Source organism: Bombyx mori, chromosome 27 (assembly GCF_030269925.1).
Source record: "Bombyx mori chromosome 27, ASM3026992v2".
Taxonomy (NCBI): domain Eukaryota; kingdom Metazoa; phylum Arthropoda; class Insecta; order Lepidoptera; family Bombycidae; genus Bombyx; species Bombyx mori.
Genome location: NC_085133.1, coordinates 5,125,436 through 5,151,214, shown reverse-complemented (window position 1 = coordinate 5,151,214; position 25,779 = coordinate 5,125,436). Strand labels below are relative to the sequence as shown.

The 25,779-nt window shown below is 38.2% G+C and overlaps 2 protein-coding genes across 6 annotated transcripts; one reads left to right on the top strand and one right to left on the bottom strand.

Moving 5' to 3' along the window:
- Nucleotides 1–441: 441 nt before the first annotated feature.
- LOC101738709 (carbonyl reductase [NADPH] 3) lies at nucleotides 442–4,102 on the top strand. 2 transcript variants are annotated; one of them, XR_001139704.4, is made up of 4 exons: nucleotides 442–1,635; nucleotides 2,002–2,207; nucleotides 3,668–3,750; nucleotides 3,829–4,102. XR_001139704.4 is itself a non-coding variant. In XM_004926806.5 (3 exons), the coding sequence occupies exons 1-2, from the start codon at nucleotides 1,002–1,004 to the stop codon at nucleotides 2,205–2,207; spliced, it is 840 nt and encodes a 279-aa protein (XP_004926863.1). In that variant the 5' UTR covers nucleotides 539–1,001; the 3' UTR covers nucleotides 3,829–4,102. The 2 variants fall into 2 exon arrangements, 1 of the variants encoding a protein (XP_004926863.1); XM_004926806.5 differs by lacking the exon at nucleotides 3,668–3,750 and having other exon boundaries at nucleotides 539–1,635.
- On the bottom strand, nucleotides 3,863–23,040 carry LOC101739826 (uncharacterized). 4 transcript variants are annotated; one of them, XM_038020870.2, is made up of 18 exons: nucleotides 22,830–23,040; nucleotides 22,575–22,710; nucleotides 20,324–20,430; nucleotides 19,375–19,449; nucleotides 18,900–19,013; nucleotides 17,651–17,800; nucleotides 16,592–16,678; nucleotides 15,406–15,595; nucleotides 14,586–14,723; nucleotides 13,494–13,535; nucleotides 13,172–13,241; nucleotides 12,423–12,619; nucleotides 10,153–10,881; nucleotides 9,347–9,492; nucleotides 8,029–8,189; nucleotides 6,216–6,362; nucleotides 5,113–5,210; nucleotides 3,863–4,457 (listed from the first exon to the last, which is right to left on the bottom strand). In XM_038020870.2, exons 3-18 carry the CDS (start codon nucleotides 20,354–20,356, stop codon nucleotides 4,195–4,197), a joined length of 2,640 nt encoding a protein of 879 aa, XP_037876798.1. In that variant the 5' UTR covers nucleotides 20,357–20,430; nucleotides 22,575–22,710; nucleotides 22,830–23,040; the 3' UTR covers nucleotides 3,863–4,194. The 4 variants fall into 4 exon arrangements, with proteins under 4 accessions (XP_037876798.1, XP_037876802.1, XP_037876801.1 ...); XM_038020874.2 differs by having other exon boundaries at nucleotides 14,592–14,723; XM_038020873.2 differs by lacking the exons at nucleotides 22,575–22,710; nucleotides 22,830–23,040 and adding an exon at nucleotides 21,980–22,413.
- Between the last annotated feature and the right edge of the window lie 2,739 nt (nucleotides 23,041–25,779).

Below are 25,779 nucleotides of genomic sequence, written 5' to 3'. Positions count from 1 at the left end.
CACGGTATGGGCTGGTCGAACATCGTGATTGGGCGAACGGCGGGGGCGGAGGTGTTGACGCGCCTAGTCGGGAGGGGGATGCTCAGCGTGGTGTTCGGAGGGCGACCCCTTTTGAAGAGCACCGCTGTGCTTTTCGTGGGGTTGATGTCGATGCGCCACTTCCGGAACCACTGTCCCATGGTGGTAGCTGCGGTCTGAAGTCGTCGATGAAGCAACGCCTTCTTCCTACACGAGTAGTAGATGGCGGTGTCATCGGCGAAGAGCGCCAGATGGGTCTCCGGAGACCGGGGTATATCATTGATATACAAACTAAATAGTAACGGGGAGAGGGCGGAGCCTTGCGGGACTCCGGCTGTGACGTGGTCCAAGTACTGACCACGCCCGACGTTGCTTGACTTCGGTGATCGGACGAGAACCGGTGTTTTCAACGTGGTATGGACGTTGGCTAAATACTTATCTGACTATCTGACGATTATGTACTGACTGTACGCTAAGGCGAAATTTGCGCTAAGGCGTTTCAAATTTAAATCTGAAGTAATTAAAAGAAATTGCCCACAATGTATGTACTTAAAATTGTAATAACTTTAACACGTTCTCAAATCAATTAAAACCTCTCTAACGTCTGATAAACTAATAAATCTTTAATATGCTTTATTAAAGTAATTGTTTATTAAGCTAGGTACCTACTACATAAACTTGACTTTTATGACAAAATATCCTTTGCTGTCTTACTTTTGTTAAAATCTGTTCATAGTAATAAAATAAAATAATATTAAATAATTAAAACATAGATAGAAAATAGCTGGTAGGTGAAGTGAATTACGAAAATACAACTCAACCAATGGATATTGGTATCTATATCTATATATACAAAACAATGTATATTGTAATAGTTTAACCTTGTGTTATCTGCTTATCAATATTTTTCTACGTATTTTTAACGTAAAAACATATCTCCAAAACTGTATGTATACCTACATCTGTGATGTAAATTTTCAAACATGTCAAACGATTATATAGCAATTGTTACGGGTGCTAATAAAGGATTAGGATTTGCTATAGTGAAAGATCTTTGTGAAAATTTTAAAGGTACTGTATATCTTACATCACGTGACGAAACCCGTGGAAATGAAGCATGTGAAATACTGAGAAAATTAGGACTAAAACCAGAATATCATCAATTAGACGTATCCGACCCTCAGAGTGTCCAAAGATTTGCATCTTACATTCAAAACAAGCGTGTTGAGATTTTGATTAACAACGCCGGCATACTGTTTTTAAAAGATGCAAAGGAACCAAAATTATTTCAAGCTGAACAGACAATTTTAACTAACTACTTTGCGTTGGTTAATTTCTGTGAAGCAATATTGCCTTGCGTCAAAGAAGGCGGGAAAATCATTAACGTTTCAAGTTCTTCCGGGCACCTCTCAAGAATCCCCTCGGCAGATTTACGAAAAAGATTCATGTGCGAAAATTTGACACTAAACGAACTCAATTTATTGATGCGCAACTATATGGAAGCTGTAAAGAACAATGAAGAAATAGATGAAGGCTGGGGAGATTCGCCTTACGTTATTTCAAAAGTAGGAGTTAATGCATATACGTTTATACTCAATAGAAAATTATCATCCAACGGTATGTTTTTGGATATATTAAAATTTATATATTTTTTTAATCAATTTACTTGCAGAAGTTAGCTACACATGTGTAGGTACACACAGCCGATATTCTACTCATTTTGATACGCAGGTTTCGTTTAAAGTATTGAAACTTTATTTGAAAAACTATTTTGCAACTGTAAAAAGTACATAATAATATATGATCATTTAAAATAATTGATAAAATAAACTCGAAGCTGGTAGCAATAGCGTTGCAGAAAATCGATTGTATTATTGTAAAAAGAAGAAAAAGAAAGATTAGTCCAAATCAGTTCTTATTCAGCTCTCAATTAATATATTTTTAAATTTCATAGTTACCTATTATTTTGACATCACCTCTCAGGTATTATCGTGAATTGCGTGCATCCAGGCTACGTGATGTCGGACATGACAAGAGGAGCCGGAAACGTTAGTCCGGAACAAGCCGCGAAATTGGTGACGGAAATAGCACTCAATTCAAAAACCGGCGGTCTGTACATATGGCATAACGGGGACACCGTCAATTGGAATGGCCCTGACCCACGCGGGTTTATAGACGGGAAAATTTAAGTAAATAATCTTTATTTTAAGTCTTTTAATAATATATATACTATAATAATATATATACTATAATAATATATATACTATAACTAGATGATGACCGGTTTTTTTTTTATAACGCCATCTTGGTTAGTTGCCCTCAATTAAGAAAAATAGTATTATTATTCGCCAATAGATTTCGGGAAGAGTTGATTATTGAAAACACGAATAAAACAACATTTTCTGAAAATAAATCGTAGCTAGATCGATTTATCGCCCCCGAAATCCCCTGTATACTAAATTTTATGAAAATCGTTGGAGCCGTTTCCGAGATTCCGACTATATAAGTATATATTAATATACAAGAATTGCTCGTTTAAAGGTATAACATAATATAATATAAGATTTAAACTAATTCTGACTTAAATTACCATTGCAATGTTCATGCCAGACCGTTAGAACGTTTCATTAGTCCCATAGATACAGGAGTTTTTAGTGGGTCGCGATTCCGATCCGGTGTGGTAGATTCAGCGAAGCACTGCTCTTGCTTGGGTCAATACTAACAATGCCTTATCAGTCTGTGAGTAAATAACCCCTTAGGCTACCAGTGATTAGGTAGAAAAAAAAGTTTCATAGGTCGATATGTTGATATATCGATATGCACCGTAATTTAAGCCGCCGCTTTTCGCCCAATAATGGCCCCCATGTTTAGGCAATCTGCGATCGCCACGAGTCTCGTTGGAAAATAAAGTGCACTCTTATCGGATTTAAGCAATATTTCATGTTACCATTGACAATACCCACTTCTATGTTATCAACAACACTGTATAAAAAAAAACAGTTTCCCTAAACGATATGGCACTCGAAATATACCACAAATATTTTTACTACTTTCTTAACGCATGGGTGAAGTGTGAAAGTTCGTGGCCTACAAAGTATATACTGGTTACACCGGTCATCGTTGTCGTCGAACCCGTCGCTTGCGAGGAAGGGCTCGACGAGCAAATTAACCCATAGACACAGCCCACTGAGTTTCTCGCCGGATCTTCTCAGTGGGTCGCGTTTCCGATCCGATGGTAGATTCCGCGAAGCACGGCTCTTGCTAGGGTTCGTGTTAGCAACGTCGTCAGGTTTGAGCCCCGTGAGCTCACCTACTAGTTAAGGCGACGCTGATATAGCCTCACAAGGCCATCAGCTTAGGTAGGAAAAAAAACGGGTTACTAGCTCACAGACATCATATAACAGTCGCCTTTGACTTAAGACATCAGGCCAGAGTGCCAGCTGCCAATGGTCCTTCAAATCGAACCGCGTGTCTGCTTCGCGGCCCAGACAAGGCAGTGGTGTCAATCTGGTCTTACAATACGCCCGAAAATCCTTCATGAACACGTATCAAGTACGCATTTCATTAGAAAATTTGACACCAGTCTGCGGGATTTGTATTTTTGTACCCCACCCTATGTGTGATATGATTATTTTTGTTTAACTTTAAGGCAAGGTGAGACGGCAGGCTTCTGCATTACAAGTTGTCGCAAAAAAAAACAAGGAAGAAATGAAACAAAATTCCCAGAAAGGAGTACGATGAATGCATTTTAAATTGATTTTTAGTTTATTACTTATCTGTGTAAGTAACATGTGAACTTTATTGTTTCAGTTGCGAGCGGAGGGGTTTGCATGAAAAGAACGAATTTAACATCTTGCTTTTAATTACTTTCATATTAACGTCACTATAAGGTACAAATGGAACAGCGAGTCAACGGCATCTCATTTATAATATAGAAAATATAATCTGTCCACAACACGGTTCACGATCCGGTAATAATAATATAATAACGAACATACAAATATTGTGAGGCGAAACGATATAAAATATTGCAACGACCGGGCCGAATTCGAATAAATAATAATTTCCATTAAATAAAACAAAATACGTTAATTTATTTTACAAATTCCTCTGTTATTATATCTCTCTGTTTATTTATCATTATATGTGTGTTGGGGGGGGGAGGTTATCACAAGTTCACTTGGCGTCGATGGGTTCGGGGCGGGGGCGGGCGGCCTGCGCGGGCGTGAAGCCGGGCGGCAGGGGCACGTAGGGCGGCCAGGCGGGCGCGGGCTGGGCGGGCGGGGCGGGCGGCGCCTGCGTCACGCCCAGCGCGTTGAACCGCACGAACATGTCGTGCTGGTGCTGCGACAGGCCGCTGCCGCCGCTCACCGAAGTCGACATGATCGCGGGGTCCATCTGCGTCCAGTCCGAGAACATCGGACTGTTCGTGTTATACCCTGGAACAGGCTCTACAATCACTTATGTTATCGAAATGAAACGAAATTAATTGTAAGGCTTAATTTTGTATGCAGTTAGAACAGCGCCCCTAGCGGCAAACGTAGGCAAACGATCCCATTCCATACAAATATGAGCTAGCTTTTACGCTATCGAGAACGTTAAAAAACTTGCACTAAGCACACAGGTGCATGCGGGCGCCCACGTTCGTATTATATCACCAGTTCTATTGGTATAACGACTATAACGGGTATAGCGATCATAATAAAACATGTAAGCTTGTAACGCGTCCGGCACTATCAGCTGTTAAGAATTTGTTTATGCAAGACGTTCTGTAAGTACCTTAAACTAGGGATTGATGTTAGAAAATTTTTGTCAAATTATTCTAACTTTTGAGTAATTATATTCTAATTTCATTTTCGTTTTTGCCAATTTTAGGCTGTGCTATGCATTATTTTTAGTCCTCTTTTTAATTTTTCCAATAGAACACTGCCTACCATTTCCCTACGTAATACAGTCAAACAAACCAAAAATATACCATTTATGAAGCACTCAAAATGGGTGCCACCTACATAAGCCTATCCTTCTTTTTGTAAAATTCTTATACTGTCTTATTGAATATAATATAAATAAAAGCAATGACATCAGCAGCAGTACCTTGTTGTGCGGCGTGGAGGCGCGGCCCGCCGGCGCCGTACGTGTTATTGACATGACTGAAGCCCGGCGGCGCTAACCTGGATCGACGTGCGTTGTCACTGTTATAAACAATCAAAATAATCTATATATGTTAATATATAAATGAATTGCCGTTCGTTAGTCTCGCTAAAACTCGAGAACGGCTGGACTGATTTTGCTAATTTTGGTCTTGAATTATTTGTGGAAGTCCAGAGAAGGTTTAAAAGTTAAATAAATATGAAAATGCTCGGAATTAAATAAAAATAACAATTTTGTTTTCCCTTTGATGTGTCCCCCGTCCGTCCTTTTGTTTGTTTTATGTTTATTTTATACAAAAGTTTAGATCTTTTATTTATCGATTGAGGCACTACGAAGTCTGCCGGGTCAGCTAGTAACAATTTTTTTTATTTTTTTTATTGCTTAGATGAGTGGATGAGCTCACAGCCCACCTAGTGTTAAGTGGTGAAATAAATACATAATCATTTATTAACAAAGCCAAAATCATAGTTTGAATTTTCATGGAGCAAACAATAGGCGCCTGTTAAGAATAAATAAATTCAGACATTCAAATTAGACAAATAATACAAAAAACTTATTGTTTAAAAAAGAAAAAGAGAAACATCGTGAATATATTTTTAAGATTTTTTCAGATACACTAAACGTTGTAAGTGACTGTTAAAACGGTGTACTAAATACATACGAATAACGTCATGGTGAGCATAGACCACAGCGACCACATTAAAGTGCGTAGGAAATGTCACCATCCGATACCAAAGCGAGTCCTTAGAAGTGCAAATAAAGTTAAGACGGTTTTTAGGAAGCCAATAATATGTATAGCTACTAATTTAATAGTACCATTTGTTTTTTATACTTATAAAATATAGGGTAGTATTATATATTGTAGTATTGATTTTTTTATTGCACGGCGGACACGACTGGCAATATACTTAGTGATCACCATGACTCATGGACATCTGCAATGTCAGGGACAATGCCCCAGCTCATGCTTATCGAGTAAACGCAATTAACTCAACATAATATTTTTTTTCTATAAATTCTCTCCAAATTGATATATCGTAACTAACCCGCCCGAAACGGCATTTTGCATCATTTCATTCTCCATGAGTTCCGCAAACGCTTTCTGTGTCTCTTTAAACGGATCAAAGTCTAAGTCGTCGTCGCCATCGCCCGCCGCCCGGCCCGCCGGCTCGCCACTACGTACGTTGTTCATTCTGAAGCACAATCATGACTTAGTATTATTAATATGAACAAACACAACATCTAAATTAAAAAAAAAGCACTTTTTGATACAATTATTAACGGCATCAATTACGGCATCAACCACATCACAAGGACAATATCGTTGGAAGTCGGATTGCAAGAAACAAAGATTAAGACATAGGCGACTTAACGTCATTTTGGATCCTCCCGATCCACTAACGGTGCTTTTAGGTACCTCAAGCACCGGTCATCGTCTTCGCCGAACCAGGGCTCGATGAGACCCACAGACACAGCCCACTGAGTTTCTCGTTGGATCTTCTCAGTGGGTCGCGTTTCCGATCCGGTGGTAGATTCTGCGAAGCACGGCTCTTGCTAGGGCCAGTATTAGCAACTTTGCTAGGTTTGAGTCCCATGAGCTCACCTGCTCGTTTGGTAACGCTGATATAGCCTTTCAAGGCTATCAGCATTGGCAAGAAAACTTAACTAACTTGACTGATAGTTAAAGGATGAAAAGGACGATTTAAGGTTACCACTGGGAATTATCTGAAGGAAAATAGCGGCTTATAGAAAGCAATAGAGGAAGCTGGGCGAGACCTACGCTTCCATACACAACTAATTTACAGACAGATTGTAACTTGTTTCAACTAATACTGTCAGTTCGGAAAAAAGGGCCGCTATATTTTATCCCTATTTAAATGCTGCGGATTCCCTAGATCAACGCATCAATCTTGAAGAATTAGGTGTCTCCACAAGACTCTCCACCACTTGCCTAAGTAGGATTTTCGAGTTTTTCGGTCACGTTGCGATGAAAAAGAGTGACAATCTCGAAAGACTACTCATCACTAGCAAAGTAGAAGGAAAGAGGCCTAGGGGGCGTAGTCCCATGCGCTGGTTCGCTCAAATTAAGACGACATTGGACTTCAGTATCAATGTCGCTATCCACTGCGCAGAGGACGAAAGGGAATGGAGGAACATAGTCCTAACGAAAGTACTCCGTAATGGTCACGACCCTCAACACTGAGGAACACGTCGCAATGAGGAGGAGGATATTTTATTAAAGCATATTCATTTGTGTCTCGATTATTACAGCAAGTATCTAATCGTTTAGACAAGAACATAGTATGAGGTTACGAACGATTTTGATAATGTAAATAAGAGACACGTAACACGATGCCATAACCAAGCAGATGGTCAGATCTAGTAAGGGAAGCACTAGGTGGTAGTCTGTACCATGCGGTCCACGCCACCCACGACCGAGCACTGTGGAGGAACGTCACCTGTGGTCGCGATCCTTAGCATTGAGGGAACGATATAGAAGAAGAACGCGTTATCTGTCTGTCTATCTCTGTCGCACGTGACCTTTTTGATTTAAAGAGTACGGCCGCTACTGTCGCACCACTATGCACTAGTGAAGCGCAAAATGTATGAAACAAAGCTGCTGGACGTAACTTCTCGGGTTCCTCTAAAAAGTCCACTGAAAAAATCTCGTAAATGACCACCATTTTACTGAGATTATATTTCATCCCATATCATCTCATTTCATTTCATTTCACTGCATATTATCATTGTTCATAAAAATTAGAATATAAGTTAAAATAAGACATGACTTAAAGGTTTTAGTTACCAGGGTATAAAATCTCTTAAAAAAAAATACGTGTAGTAACAAAGCGGCGTCACCTCTGCTTGTGTTCCATCTCGAGTGCCTCCGCGCTGAGCACGTTCCGCGGCAGCTGGTAGCGCCGCTCGTCGCCGGCGCGCGCGTGCAGCCGCAGCTGCTGCGCCTTGTGGAAGTCCGTGAAGAACTTATCCATGTTCTCCGCTAAATATCGACCTTCACTCTGTAATCGAGAGGAACTTTACTCCACGCGAGTCCCGCGGCACCAGATCTACACATTTCAGTTTTCATTCACAGACCGAGACTAGACTAATATTTTGCATTGTTGTGAAGTATTTAGGGTGAAGAAGGAGGAGGCGTGTGCGTGTGTTGGTGGTCCGTTGTGCGCTCTCCTCCGGAAACTTCATCGGAGCGATCAATAAAACATTACATTACATGTTTATTCAAGTCACTTACCGCGGTGGATCGCTGCACGTTAACCACTGACTGACTAACGTATGTTGCTCATTACTATAACTGCATAGTAAGCTAAGCGGGGCGGGGTATAATTATAATTCTTTCTACCAAAGCTTACATGTGTCTATTTGTCTGTTTGCCGGGGTATAATGGTAAGACCGCGCGGGTAGGTACCACCACCCCGCCTATTTCTGCCGTGAAGCAGCAATGCGTTTCGGTCTGAAGATTAGGATAGCCGTTGTAACTATAGTGAGACCTTAGAAATTAATATCTCAAGTGGAAGTCCAGAGAAGGTTTGATAAATATGAAAATGCTCGAATGAAATACAAACAAACAATTTTGTTTTTCCTTTGATGTGTCCCCCATCGAACGGATTCCTTTTGTTTGTTTTAAGTTTATTTTATACAAGTCTTTTATTTATCGATTGAGGCACTACGAAGTCTGCCCGGTCAGCTAGTATCTATATATTAATACGTAAAGCAAAAACTTTGTACCCCTTTTTACGAAAATTGCGCGGACGGAGGGGTATGAAATTTCCCACACTTATAGAGAGCATAGAGAATGAGTACACAACGCTAATATTTTTTTAAAATCATGCATAAAACATAAATTAAATGAATAAAGAAAACATTACACACACTACCATGTATTTGACACACACACGTATGCATATTATTTGTTTATTGTTAAACTTTTGTTATTGTTGTCAAATTGAGAATAAATTAAATATCGTTTTGTCTTTAATAATAATTGTCTAAAGTGTAGTCTTGGCGAAATCTGTGATTAAAGAAGTATAATAATCCTTGTCAACAGAATCATAATAGTGTATAAACTTATAATTTCAATAAATTATAGTCGAATTTCGACTACTGCGGGTCCACTAGTGGAATATAATTAGCCAATCGTGTGGTGCGGGGCACGTACGTTGTGTGCGGCGTCGAACCCGTTGAGCAGCGCGGCGTGCGCGGCGTGCGCGGGCGGCGCGTGCAGCACCTGCGGCCGGGGCAGCGCGTAGGGCGGCAGCGCGCCGAACGCCGGCACCATGCTGGGGCTCCGGTGGTAATTAGCACCTGCAATGCACAGACAACGGATTCAATCTAAGCTTACGAGGATGCCGCTATCCAACTTGGAACAGTATATTGTCCTCCTCCTTGCGTCGTATTCCTCATTGCTGAAGGTCGTGACCACCCTTTTGTGTCACCTTCACACGTACGATCTTTCTTCATCTATTCTTGTCTCTGGCGGTGTGGAGGGCGTTGTGAAATGTGGAATCAAGAGCGGTGCGGATCTGGTCGGACCAACGTATTGGGCTGCACCCCCGAGGTCGTGTCCCATCTTCCTTACAGTATATTGTAGCGAATACGCAAGTACTCACACTTGACTAAGCTCAGCTCCACATCGTATACTAGCAAGTATTGTTGTCCATTTGTTTTGTGTATAAGTGCATGTGATCTTTATATACATTGTGAGTCTCTTGTGAGTCCGCACGGGTAGGTACCACCGCCCCGCCTATTTCTGCCGTGAAGCAGTAATGCGTTTCGGTTTGAAGGGTGGGGCAGCTGTTGTAACTATACTGAGACCATAGAACTTATATCTCAAGGTGGGTGGCGCATTAACGTTGTAGATGTCCATGGGCTCCAGTAACCATTTCAAAACCAAGTGGGCTGTGAGCTCGTCCACATACCTAAGCAATTCAGTTAGCATGGCACTGAGAACAAAATGGATCTCACCTAATAGTTCACTAGCGGATTCCATTCCTATACTGGAGGCGGGCATGTAATGCTTAGGCTCGACCATGACGTTGTGTTGCCGCGCCAGCAGCTCCCTCTGCCGCAGCAGCATGTCGCTCTGCTCTCGTTCCCTCAACAGCATCTCCTTCTGGTCCAGCAAACCCTGGTTCATTTGACTAATTGGCCTATCGTTAACATAACTAATATCTCTGTCCAGTAATCCGTAGCCGTTCAGCACGGGCCCCTTGAGCTGCGGCAGCAGGTGACCGCCGTCGACGAGCCCGGCCAGCATGTCTCGGTGCCTCTGCATCATGAGGACGTCGCCGGCGTCGTTGAGCAGGTCGTGGGTGTCGTCGTCCAGCAGGCTGTGGTCGCTGCTCTCCAGCAGGTCGTGGGTCTCCAGCAGGCTATGTCGATCCGATTCTAATTCGTCCAGGTCATTGGAGATGTAGTTGTGTTGCGAGTCTGTCTCGAAGACCGAGGAGTGCGGGCGCGGCGCGTGGTCCGCGGGTCCGCTGTCGGTGCTGTGGCCGGGCTTGTGTTTGGACTTTTCGTTTTTGCTTTTCTTTGTGTGTGTTGTGCTCGTGCCGTTCGTGTCTTTATTTCTCGTTCTGTTTGTGTCGGTGTGTGTATCTTTAACATTTCTCGTTTGTGCCTGCTGCTGTGCCGTGTCCGTGTGCAGTTCCGTGGGACTGGACGACCCTGATATGCCGTTTTCTTGTGACTTAACTAGAAACAAAAACACGGAATCTTATCTATACTATAATATATAAATGTACAGTGGTTTTTTACGGATGTTTCGTTATAACTACTGAACCATGCATCCGATTGACTTGAAACTTGGTATCCATGTAGAAAATACATGTACTTAATGGATAGGCTAATATTTATAAGAGTGTTGGACTCCCTACACCAGTTGCGGTTGGCGTTAATGATGAGAATCTTTGTGGGGGTGAGAAATAATAATGTTAATTTTAAATGGCCAGAGAAGCGGACGGGTATAGCTAGTTTCAATATATTTAGATAATAAATCATGTTTATCTACAAATAACATTACAATCTCTGACAAAAAAAAACCTTGACTTATCGCCTTAAAAACTCAATTTTTTTAACAATACACAATCTATTGTAATCTTTTCGACAATATCATTAACGTCACAGCCTGATTAAACTTTCATGAGATTACATGTTATCGAAAATGCCATGTGATGACCTTGTTGAATGTAAATAAACATGGTATACACTACACATATACAAGCTTTCTAATTATTTCAAAAATCTAATTGGAACATGCGATAGCCGTTGGAAGTCAATAATTTAACAACCAGCATCAGAAATTTGACCATAATCACTGACTCCTCAAAATTTAGAATGAAAATATAAGACTTGGCTTAAAGGTCTCGTTACCGGGCCATAAAAGTTTTAATAAAATAGATTAAATCTAGATAAGACTAAATCTCGATAAAAGTTACAAAAAAATTGGTCGACGGACCGCAGAGGTTATGGGTACTTAATTGTTTTGTCTTTGCCTATATGTATTTAGATATATAGATTTTAGATCACCATCGTCTGTCGTTTTCGACAAAACTAAATACATAATAGTGTTAGTACGCATTAAAAGCATGTAACCTTCTTTTTCTAAATACTATAATCTTTAATAATACTTATTTTCAAAATCAATATTTACTTTGATTTGAATCCTGTTTTTTTTATTATTATTATTTTATATGCACAACTCAGGCCCTACTCAGAGGTCATTTTTTTCTTATTACTATCAAAAAATTTACTAGTCACAAATTATTTTTATTGTTGTCATTATAAAACCACTCAGGCTTGTAGATATTACAAGAGCTACCAGTGATCTTGTACGTGAACTTAACTGCCCACTTTAACCTAACCTCAGACTAGTTGGAAGGGTTTGATAATGGTTATCCTAAACCTCAAACCAGAACGAATGACTGCTTCAAAAATAGTCAGGATGACAGTATCTATGGGCCTGTGAGCTTAGAATAGGCCCTACCACCTTTTTTTTTCTACCTAAGCCTTGAGAGGCTATTTCAACGTAACCTTAACTAGTAGGTGAGCTCACGGGGCTCAAACCGGAGTAGCCCACCACCAGTAAATCGGTTATCAATCGCAATACAGTCAGATCAGGCGATTGTCCAATCGCCGTGGACCCATGGGGTTACTTAGAACGGGCCCTCGAGAGACAGGCGATTGCTACTCTAGACACCACACAGTACAGTGATGCAACTACAGTTGAAACATACCGTGTAATTGTTGTGGTTTCGGACTCGTTTGTTTTCTGGCGGGACTATCTGAAGGAGGGGAGGACCCGAGGCTGGGCCAGGCTTCCTTCCCGTTGGCACTGCTACCGCTACTACTGCTGCTGCTATCACTGCTGTCGCTCCTGCTACTGCTACTGCTGCTCGAACTGGTACTGCCATTCGCACATTCCTCTTTAGATCTATGAACAATTCTTTTAATGGGACTGGGAGACGGTAGGACCTCTACTTACTGGTAGTGGGACCTCTTGTGAGTCCGCGAGGGTAGGTACCACCACCCTGCCTATTTCTGCCGTGAAGCAGTAATGCGTTTCGGTTTGAAGGGTGGGGCAGCCGTTGTAACTATACTGAGACCTTAGAACTTATATCTCAAGGTGGGTGGCGCATTTACGTTGTAGATGTCTATGAGCTCCAGTAACCACTTAACAGCAGGTGGGCTGTGAGCTCGTTCACTCATGAAGGCAACAAAAAAAAATAAAAAAATATGGGCTTGCTTGAGCCAACTTTTAATTCATAAATATAATCAAATATTATATTTCAATATCTTATGAGAGAATGCAATTAGGTCTTACTTTATAAATCGTCACGCATTGAAAGCGTACTATCATTTGTGAAGTTATCTCGATTGGCGAGTCTCATTTAAATGTAACGATTAAGTTGAAATGTATCTATACACTTTTCACTAAAACAGGCACCGCACTTGAATGTTTTCATTTCAAATCTCGTGTACTCACTTAGAATTGACTACGTTGTTTATATGTGACGATGTGACCACTGTCGTCGGTATATAGTTCGATTGATTACCTGAAATGGGAAATGGGTAATGGTATATAGAAATATATTGAAATTTTTTTTTTTTTTTAAATAATTTTTTTAAAACTGTGACCTTAGAACTTATATCTCAAGGGGTGTGGCGCATTTACGTTGTAGATGTCTATGGGTTCCAGTAACCACTTAACACCAGGTGGGCTGTGAGCTCGTCCACACGTCTAATCAATCAATAAAAAAAAAAAAAAAAAAATTTAAAAAAAAAGGGAGAAAGTAAATTGGTCTTACCATCTTTTGAACCGCTCTTTTCTGCATTCGTACTAGAATTACCTGTGGGTCAGTTTAGTAGATATTAAACCATTGGATTTATTAAATGAAAAAACAAAAAATATATAGCTGTGTCAATGATTTTTTTTTATTGCTTAGATGAGTGGACGAGCTCACAGCCCACCTGGTGTTAAGTGGTTACTGGAGCCCATAGACATCTACAAAGTAAATGCGCCACCCACCTTGAGATATAAGTTCTAAGGTCTCAGTATAGTTACAACGGCTGCCCCGCCCTTCAAACCGAAACGCGTTACTGCTTCACGGCAAAAATAGGCGGGGCGGTGGTACCTGCCGTGCTGACTCACAAAAGGTCCTACTACCAGTAAAAATAGATTAAGAATCTTCAAAAAAATTGTTCAATGTCCAGTCCGGGATGACTGACGTGGATTGTACGAGAGATGTCGGGCTGCCCGAACTACTCAGGGGCCGCCTGTCGGACGTCGACCGAACTATAATTAAATACCGTTCTCATGTATAAGCAGAAGTAGGGTTTCCGCAAAAACTTGAAGTTTAAATTAGATTTTATCAACATAATGATTTGTTAAGGATTAAAATAAATACCAATAGAGGATTGAAAATTATCCCCGGGTTTGATGTTAACAAATGAATTATTAACGCATCTCCATTTATTTATTTTCTTTTCCTTTATATGCTGATAGCCTTGAGAGGCTATTTCAGCTTCACCCTAATGTGTGTAGGTGAGCTCACAGGGCTCAAACGGAGTGTTGCTAACACTAACCCTAGCAAGAGCAGTGCTTCGCAGAATCTACCACCGGATCGGAAACGCGACCCACTGAGAAAATCCGTCGAGAAACTCAGTGGGCTGTATCTGTGGGTTAATTCGCTCGTAATGTCTATCATCGCAAGCGACGAGTACGACGAGGACAGTGACCAGTCGCATATCCACATTGTTTAATCTTTGCTACCTTATTAACGTTGTTAATTATTATAATTATGATTCGCCTAATGACCGTTAAAGCTTATCGACAAAAAAACAACACACCTAATGCTACGTCATAAGTAAGTAAAACGTGAAATGTAATAGGAATGAACCTGAACCGTTAAGTTGCTTGTCCTCGTTGTTTTTATCCCGTTGCTGCGAGGCGAGCAGCTGATTGTGCAGCTTCCTCTCGTAGACCTGATGCAGGCCGGCGTGCATTTCTTCCTTCGTGAAGGACGCCTTCGGATCACCTGAAACATTGAGATCGGTTGACTAATATTAATCGGTTCAAAATTTTTTCTGACGTCGTTTCACCATGAGTATCTTAATTCTTTATCTTAATCATTTTGGTCTAAAGTTAGGATATTCAGTCCATTTCATAGATGTCCCCATATACATATAGTGACCCCAATATGAATGCGAGGGGGACTCAAATGCTATTTAGATTACCTCTTATCACAGTCCTAACCAATCATGAAACCCATTCGGCATTACCAGTGCAACATTTTCTTTAAGTAACCATAAACAAGATGTGACCGCCTATCTCTGCCGTGAAGCAGTAATGCATTTCGGCCTGAAGGGTGGGGCAGCCGTTGTAACGTAACTATGCTGAGACCTTAGAACTTATATCTGAAGATGGGTGGCGCGTTTGCGTTGTAAATGTCTATGGGCTTCAGTAACCACTTAACACCAGGTGGGCTGTGAGCTCATCCACCCATCTAAGCAACGAAAAAAAAATAAAAAAAAATAGTGATCCTGATGTAAATTCATGGGGGACTCAAATGCTATTTAGATTACATCTTATTACAGTTTCAACCAATCATGAAACCAATTGGACATTATCAGTACAACATTTTCGTTAAGTAACCCTAAACAAGATATAGTGTTTACATTAGCTAGAGGTGAATGAACTTGCTAAATCAGCTGTCTCACCTAGGTCATGCAGGTACATACAGTCGGGCTTGGGACAGGGCTGGTTCTTCATGAAGTTGGCGCAGTACTTGGTGGTGCCGAGCGAGCCCTTCAGCACTCGTCCGTCGAGCGTCACGTTGTTGACGCCCTGGATGGCACGCAGCGCGTCCGCCGACGACACGTACGTCACGTACGCCGACGCGGACGGACCCTACACCATCGTCATTAACAAAACCAAATCTTAGCTCTGAGTAATAATAATCAACAAAATATTCCTGGAAGGAGTGTACTGGGTGTTAGGAGACCGCTTCCGAAAATGACAATTTTGTACCTACAAAGTTGTAAGTTTTGGGGAGCGCGGTATCAGCGCCGCGCCCGGGCGTTCGTTGATCCGAGCATCAGCTGTTTTTGATTTTGTGTTTCATTGCTGTTTTTTTTAGTAATATATTTTTTATGAAACTATCGTTTCATTTAGCTATACTAACCTTATGGAGCGTAAATAATGCTAATAAAACGTTTTAGAAAATATGATTTTTTTTCCTTCCCATCATCAAAGGTGTCATTAGTACTATCGTCTGTGTTCGTATTCGGTCTCCTAACACCTAGTATAGTAGACAGAAGTGGTGACAGGGAACACATACATTCCTATCGGTGGCCGTGACTCGAATATTACCAAGTGATTTGGAAGATCAAGTAGCTTATTCCCAAGTTTATTGCACTTTGCCTATAATCTACCAATACGAAATTATTTAAAATAGAACAAAGAAATATATCTACAAACAAATACTGAATACATTCATGGTACCAACGAAAGTATTTCTCAATTCACTCATGACACTATTTTGTAAAACTTCAATTTGTCTTATCAATACCTTTTAATTGCCTTTGAGGCGGACAATTTTTTTTTTCTGCAAGTAATTTTAGTGTAATGAGACTATTATGTGCTTTGAGGCATTAAGCCGGTCTTCAAATAGTGTTACCAGAGGCAGTAACTACATGTAACTGCAAAATGTACTTGTGTCTAAACCACAAAACTTTACATAGTTAATGATGAAGAGGATTAAATATTTAAAATTTGCTTTGAGTCCTAGATTTTTTGAAATAGTAATGTTCATAATTTACGAAATATCTTAAACAGTAGTATTTTAGAAGTTACATTTTGTAACTTCTGTATAAAAAAGAACAAATATTATTATTTATTACTAACCTGTGACCCTGCATATGTCGTACTTTGGTTTATAACTACTTTGTGAATTTTGCCATACTTTCCAAAGTACTCTTGCCGTTTTAAAATCTGAAATCATAATAATAAATTATTTTAACTCCGCAATTAAGAACCACTACTCGTTTACGAGAGTTTTCATCAATATTAGTCTCTAAAAAAATCCCTTAAAATATATGTTCTGTTCTATCACTGGCAGCGCTATTATCACCAGGAATTATTATTTAACTATACAGTGCATTTTATTTAGTGCACGTACACGCTACTATGAAAGACATACTGTTTATTCATGATAAAAACCAGCAAACTTTTTTTTTCCTACCTAAGCTGGTATCCTTAAAGGTTATGCCAGCGTAACCTTAATTAGTAGGTGAGTCCACGGGGCTCAAATCTGAGGACGTTGCTAACACTAGCCTTAGCAAGAGTAATGCTTCGCAGAATCTACCACGGGATCGCAAACGCGACCCAATGAGAAGATCCGGCGAGAAGCTCAGTGGACTGTGTCTGTTAATTTACTCGCCATACCCTTCGTGGCAAGCCATAGGTTCTGCGGCCGGGCCAGCAACCGATTCATAAATGAGTTTTAAGGAATTCATGAACTGATTAGTTTTACTGGTGGTAGGACCTCTTGTGAGTTTACTGGTGGTAGGACCTCTTGTGAGTTTACTGGTGGTAGGACCTCTTGTGAGCTTACTGGTGGTAGGACCTCTTGTGAGTTTACTGGTGGTAGGACCTCTTGTGAGTCCGCGCGGGTGGATACCACCACTCTGCCTATTTCTGCCGTGAAGCAGTAATGCGTTTCGGTTTGAAGGGTGGGGCAGTCGTCGTTACTATACTTGAGACCTTAGAACTTGTATCTCAAGGTGGGTGGCGCATTTACGTTGTGGATGTCTATGGGCTCCAGTAACAACTTAACACAAGGTGGGCTGTGAGCTCGTCCACCCATCTAAGCAATAAAAAAAAAAATGCTTATTTGACTCGTGAACATGGAAACTTAATAATGAATCGTTGGTGAGACGTGTAGCCACATATAGTACAGTGTACCTCCGGGTCTGCGAGTCTGACGGGCAGGCCCACGACGAACACGAGGTTGTTCTGTACGACGCGAACGTTCGCGAGCGCACGCCGCGACTCTAGCGTCTTGTTGCGACGTTTCTGCTCGCGGGCTTTCTTCTCCGTCTTTATCGCTGCCACCTGCAAACGTATTAACCAAACGATACTATTATTATTATATTTTATGATTGAAAGATTACTGGTGGCCCGGAGGCCTTTCCGGTTTCACCAGGACAGTTGGGCGAGCAAAGGCTCAGCCAGGAGGGGTGGGATTTGCTAACAGCTGCCCGAGCGCCTCCGAAGGAGACCTAGCAACTCAAGAGCAGCTGCTTCACGAATGAATCTACTACCGGATCGTAATCGCGACCCACTGAGAAGATCCGGCGAGAAACTCAGCGAGCTGATTCATGGGTTGGGCGCGTCGAACTTTTTTTAGAGTTCGACGAGTACGATACTATTATTGTCGTGGCATGCAAGCTCTTTGATAGGGCATAAGACCTAAAACGACTAGACACAGATTAAGACACGAGACTTGACAAGAATTCGAAAAGATATGGAACGGGAGCGGACGTGACTAGAGACAGACAGTATTTTTTTTGACTTCCTAAAAGACGGATATAAACCAGACGACAATGGACGAATTGACCGTTCTCATGTTTTTTTTTAATTTTTTTTTATTACTTTGATGAGTGGACGAGCTCACAGCCCACCTGGTGTTAAGTGGTTGCTGGAGCCCATAGACACCAAAAACGTAAATGCCGCCACTCACATTGAGATATAAGTTCTAAGGTCTCAGTATAATTACAACGTACATAAAATAGACGACAAAAGAACTAACCGACCGTTCAATTACTATATGTGGATTTCCAAAAAAGCGACAAGGACCATATCATGAACATTATTACTAAAATATATTGATATTCTACAACTTAGCATTGGTAAAAATCAATTATCCGATTCACATAAAGTTTTTGACAAATTATAAACATGACAAAAACAATTAAGATTAGACAAATTAATAAATTAAAATAATAATGGTTATGTGGAAAAAAGTAATTAGTTACATAGAAATTGAACATAAATGTTATAAGAAATAAATTAAATCATTATCATTATTATTTTGCAATCAATTATTTAATGTTCTCGAATTAATTTAGAATGTGCGATTAGTGATGTAAAAAAAAACACTTGAAAAATGGATGGAACTTATTTAAAGTCCACAAAAAAATATATACTGTACCTGCTCTTGACTGAGAGGAATGAAGTCTGCCGGGTTTTCTGGGTATGCCTTCCGACAAGCTGGGCAAAGGCCGTTCTCGCCTTCTCGAATACGATTCCAGCAAAACCGACATATCTGCGAAGTTAAATAAGTCTTTAGGCTCGGAATAAATTTTTTATAGGACCGAATGTGTTTATTGGTACACAATGTAAATCTAATCTGATATGACTAACCTAGCTTGTTTCTTCTTTATTACTCTAAATATCTAGAAAAGTTTATGGTCTATCTGATGTCAAGATGTTACGAAAGCTCATAGGACTCACAATCCTATGGAAACGGACAGGATGGTGGTACTCATCTGAAATGCTTTATGATAAACCTACCCAATAGCAGTAGCGAATTTATTTCATTGAATTAGAACAGTTATTTTTTTCATTAATTAGACATGACTGAAAGTTTACTATTTATAAATTCAGTGTGTTACAGTATATCTTACTTGGTATCCACATGTACACGGGTAGAAGTGGAGGTCGTCCACTTCCAAGGGTTCCATACATAGTGGACATTCCACCTGAAATTTAAAATAAGCCATTGAGTTTTTTTTTTTAATACTAGATGGTTTTAGAGTCAAGAGACAAAATTATCCATTAAGTAAATTATGATTTGACCGATTGTATGTAAAAAATACATTCAAAATATTTTACATAAATAGGAGTTTTTTTTATTTATATTTTAAATATTCACATAGATTAGATAAGTTATTTGTGCACAAGAGTGGACATTTAGCAGGCTTATACATCACTTTTCTAATGGCAACAGTAAAAGATAAAATAGAACACTAATTAATTGAGCATCTAAAATGATTATTTCATTTACTTTAGAGTAAATAAACTATTTTGGCTTCAAATCGTATTCTAATACCAAATATAGTTTATTATTAGAAATGAAACTTTAAATAAATGGGTTTCATTGGTTTCACTTACACAAAGCTATGTATGAAGATCTATAGAAATCTAAATTTCTTATACTGTAATAAATTGAGGAGGTTTTGTTTGTTTGTTTGTTACATTTAACTTGAAACTTGTACCTTTGTTGTATAACCCGTAAAAGCCACAAACTGCCTTAGGCATAAAAATCACATTCCCACTCAATACTCGATATCATTCGAATCAGAATACATTATTGATTTGCTACATATGAAAGTGGGAGTTTTTAAAGTTATTTATAAATTTTGCGTGTTTTATACTAATTCCATCATTTATTGTTTTTTTACATATGCAAAAGACAATAATTTTATACTTATTATTGCATATTATTCACTACTAAATTAGACTAAATGATAAGAAAAAAGAATCTTTGATAATTTGGAGCTTCATTTACACAATTCAAGAAACAACCAACAAAATTCAAGGCTGATAATATTATAGACAACTCCATTGATTTACCTGTTCTTCTCCACTCTGATTCAGCACTGACATCCTAGACCCGAGAGCCAATAGTTCCAACTTGCCTATAGCAATGAAACAAAGTCAGCTTTTTCTTAATTGACAACCTGCACATAGAAGTAATTCAATCCTCAATACTGTTGTCCAATCCTCAATTTGGTGGTCATTATTTGTACTGTCGCTCTTGATTTCTATGATATTTTTGATTATTTTACAGACTTAATATTAACTCAATTTATAAAAATCATTCTTGACTTCAATGTACAATAACAATATGATAATACTTAAGAAAAATATAATACATATTTTTATTCAATATATACAATTCATATCAAATTTTTACTATAAAATAATATAAAAAGGCTTATTTAACTAAGGCGAATATATTATAAATTACATTTTTTTTGTCATATATTTACTATTTTAGCTAAGATAAACAGACTAACATCAACTTAGCGGTCATTCATTCTTTCAGAATCAAGTACTATTTTAGCTAAGATAAACAGACTAACATCAACTTAGCGGTCATTCATTCTTTCAGAATCAAGTAATATTATAGGTAAGACACTATTATGGAATTTAACTTGGAACCACAGTAGATCTTCTAATTAGTACTAATATTATTATTAATATCCTTTAAACAGATTTCTTTAGATAAATTATAAAGTATCACTAATCAGATACAAAAACACTGATTTTTATAACTGACCATGCCTTATTTCACAATTTGAATTATACGCCAATTTCAGATTTTTAAATAATATTATGATAATTTACATATTGTCATCAAATTCAGCCACTTAATGTTTTGTAAAAAATTAAAAAATCTTTTAATAGTACAAATGATAGAAAATGTTTATTGACACACATTTCTGGTATGTGATGAGCATTATGTAAGTATTAGAAAGGCAACATCAAGTAGAGGTCAATACATTTCATTTTTACAATGCAACTCTTATTTACTCATTTTTTATTTATTGAATTAAAACTTATTTATAATATTTATTATGGATTAGCTAATAACATCTTGGTTATTTTTATTTCATTTGGGGACTATTTTATCTAATTTCTAAACCTCATTCTTAATTCACACAAAATATAAAACTTGACTTAGTAGTAACAAATATTTAAATATCTCTTAATCATTGCCTTAAAATAATTAAAAAGTAAAAGAAAAGCCAGCATTGTTTTATTATGCAAACAAGACTTATCAAAAAGGATTGAAGATATTCAAAGATATCAATTGATAAAATATATTCTTGTGAATTAAAAATTGATAAAAATTGGATATCCCGACCATCAAATACTGAACTATACAATAAAATAGGAATAGTCAGTCTTATTCATGTTTTGAATAACAAATTCATGATATTGACTTGCAAGACGTCAGCAGAGTTACCCGATGCATACATTTGACACAGAAAATTTAAAATGCCTGAATCAATTTTCTTAAAAAATGATTAATGTTTTATTCAGTCTTTACTGCTTATTGTTTGTACCTTTTATGTCTACATACACAGGAGAAAAAACATTTAACACTAAGCTTTACATCTCTAGGTAAACTGGAAATCTTTCCCAATATTTTTATGTTAAGGCATCTTTAGTATTGTCAAATCTACATGCACTGATGTAAAGAAAACAGTTTGAATTACTTGCCTTAAAATTATATCACTATTCACACTCTTTGCTCATTAATGATTCATAGGCCTAATAATAATAAACTATTAATTAGAGTATCAAAATATATTAGTGTACTTTTTTAATGTACTTTGAATTTCTTATCATGGAATACATAAGGTAATTTTAAATCATGTGTTGTAGTAAACACAAGTTAGGTCTAAAACAATAAGTACAAGCGATAAATAGATCGCAACAATGACTCAACCCAGCTTTTGACAACTTCTGTTTTTGACATTTTAAGAGAAATATACAGGTTTAGGAGATTTCAGTTCATCAAACATGGAAACTAGTTTTTTATGAAGTTCTGAATTTTTGATAAAAAAAAATTGTGTTAAACCCAGAGAAAATAGTTTACGTAGCAGCAGCAGGTACCCTCTCGTAACTGAATGTACGTCCGTCAGCTGCCATTCAAAAGAATATGTGGCAAAAGTCAAACTTTCATTTCGTACAAGGATACACTAAAAATAATTCATAAACATTGAATTTTTTACCCGTCACACCTAAGATATTGATATCTCTGCTATCGTCCCACAATCCAAATTTAGAAGGAAAAAGTAAAATCGATGTTTACCTTACGTCTCCTCTCAAAGCAAATCTTTTTTCTATTGCAGAACTAAGACTGCTATCCCTTCGCTAGAGAAGAAGATTAATCCTTTCCAAAGGACCCGTAAGGAGCTTCAATGCTCAATTTAAAATAAAATGCAAAGCTGAAATAAATATAACTGTTTTTGAAGATATTTTCTGCGAGTTACTATACATTTGTTTTATGAAATGGCCTAATCTTTTACAAGATTCGTTCTGTGATTCCATAGACAATCTCACTCACCTTTTAATTTTAAAAATCTGTTTTAAGTAATTTTCCATTCCGTCAATATTGGGATTTTTCTAAAAAAAAAATTGCTTTGAATACAGTTCGCATAATAATTACTTCATTTTAGGAAAAAACATAACAAGTTACAAAAAGTTCAAAATATTTGCATTAAAAAAACTAAAAGAAAACATAGGCATAGCTTCCACAAACAAATTCGAAAAGTAAAATAAACCATAGATAACATGTCAAGGGTGTAAACTAAAGGGGTAAAGCTTGGAGCACATTATAATAATTTATAGATATCTAATATTTTGTTAGAGTAAAGGTTGGGAGTCCCAATTACCACATTACGTTATAATTAAACTGTGCAATATTGAACGATCATCGTTGTATCTCTTAGATAAAATAGATTAGTTTACATTTGTGTAACTGAACTTACACTTCATTTAATTTTGAGAGCAATGAAGTTAATTTTTTATTTGTACATATTTCGTGAATCCTCAATCTAAACCAAAGCAATCTAATTCAGCTAGTAGAATTTAGCTGTTTTTTGCGGACCCATGCATAGTTTTTAATTGATATCGTGAAAAGAATCATCACTATAACACATGTCTATCTCCATTTTCTGAAATAGTTCCCTTGTTTAAAATATTGACATAAAATTTTAATTGTTCATATTATAAGCCGCTGTTGATTATAAAAAAAACCTTTGGAGTGATAGCTCCCAAACATATAGCAATAACACATAGCTTAATACTGACAAAAACAATTGTTTCCAATATTATGTGCTTTGCAAGATTTCGCTATCAGATAATAGGGACCGGGGTCCCGACCGTAACCCGCCCCCTAAGAGCTTCGGGCTCCACCCGCTTTGTGCGGGGAGGAACCTAGGCGTGAGGCGGCGTGTTAGGTCGCGTTTCCCCGACCGCTCTGGGGGAAGGTGTAGCGCGGCGCCCTTAATGCGGGCTCTTGGCCCGTCGACCGAGGGAACCGGCGGTCATGTTGCTGGCGGCCGCCGGTCCAGCGTCTGGGGGACGGCGGGATGGATGTAATACGCTCTGCGTAAACCCTGTCCCGCCGTCTCAATAGCTCCGACTGGGCTCCCGCCCGGTCCGGGGTAGGGCGCCGGATGTGAGCGGCAGGAGTTTTTAGTGAGGTTCGACTCCCACATACCCCACCTGCCGTGCGGGTGGAAATCCGACGATTTTCTCCTGTGGATAAAAAAAAATCAGATAATAGATAGGATAATAGGTAAAATCGCAATTTAAAAAGAAAAAAATATTGGTAAAATCAAATGCATCAAATTTTGCAATGTTAGAGAAACGAATCGTAATATCAATTTTTATGATCACTCGTTTTTAATTCGATTCCTACGTATTTAAATTATTAAATAATTGTGTAGCGTTGACTTAATACTACTTTTTTAATTTAACCACAAACAGAGATTTTTTTAGATAGCGTCTTTTATGCCGCTACTTAAATTTTTGGATAAATTTTATGTATTTATCAGATGCTTTGGAATACATAGCGGCAAAGTTATGTGTAATACCATAGAGACAACTATTCTTAAATTTTCTTCGCCAGTGTTCTCGAATGTTTGAATAAAGATAAAGCAAATCCGTTTTCTCCATTACGTCATTTCTCATTTCACTGTATTGCGCCAAATTTGAAATTGTGATAATGCTGTAAGTAGCTGATAATATTTCTCGTTTAATATTATGAACTTGTATAAACACACAATATTGCTGTTTAATGTTACGATTCAGCTCAACAATCGACAGAGTTCAAGGAAGTAATCTATAATTCAATAAAATTTTAATATTTTTTTTGAGTTTTTCGGAAATGGAATGGTCAGATTTTTTTCTTTCGAGGCAGTCGACCTTACGGCCTTTATCATAATTTCAGTCATTCTTGATATCTACCAAAATTACCACAACCAATCACTCGACGACCGCTGTCCTGAATATTAATAAAATTAAAGTGAAAAAAATGGAAATTGGTAAAAAATACAGAGATAGGATACATATCATTGTTGACGAGGTCGCTGATATTTTTTTTTAGTCTACATACCATTAGGTATCTAGAAACTACTAGGTACATAGCTGTTACTAATGAAAGGACTCTGGTAGGTGTTTAAACAGTTATAGTGACTAATATAATAATATATTGGTGAGTATAGGAGACCACAGGTCCTACTACTTATATAAGTAGTAGATATGCAGTAAAAGTAGAAATAGTAGCACTGATAGCCGTTTTGACATATTACAATAGTGATGTGAAATGTCAATTTATTCTCGAAAAAAATATAGTGATATCTATGGCCGTTTCTGTAATTGGAAAACTACCATTAAGTAATGGTTAATTACAGAGCATAATGCGACTCAGTGACGCACAATGCCGAATTATGCTGAAGCTGCAACTAATTGAGCATTATGCCGCATAATGCTCTATTGTGCTGTAATTGTAAAACGGCCTATAAGTTTTTATTTACAAGTAGTACCTGATAAAAAAAGATTTAATGAAACAAAAATATAAATGCTCACTTAATATATTTGAACGATTTGAATATTGGAATGAAAATGAATATACAGACTTTATATGCACACAAGAAACAAATTAATACAAAAAGAGTTAAAAAAAGGTGCCACAAAACGCTATATTTTATCAGATTCGTCCATACTGCTATTTTATTTTATTAGTGTCTGATTATTTAGAACAGCTCTTTGCGTCCAAATTAACGAGAAAGGGTCAACAGTACTGCAGTATCAATATCCGAAATCCAAAGCCAGGTCAAAACTATATCACAATCGCAGTTTGTACTTTTGAAGCAACGTCCAGTCGAAACTGCTTTGTTTTGCATAGAGCATTGACGCGAGTTTACCGGAGGTAGTAGTTGTGTGGCCAGCGATCCTATGTGACGATCGTATTAAATTTCTTTTTTTTTAATCGTGAATTTCGGAATGCA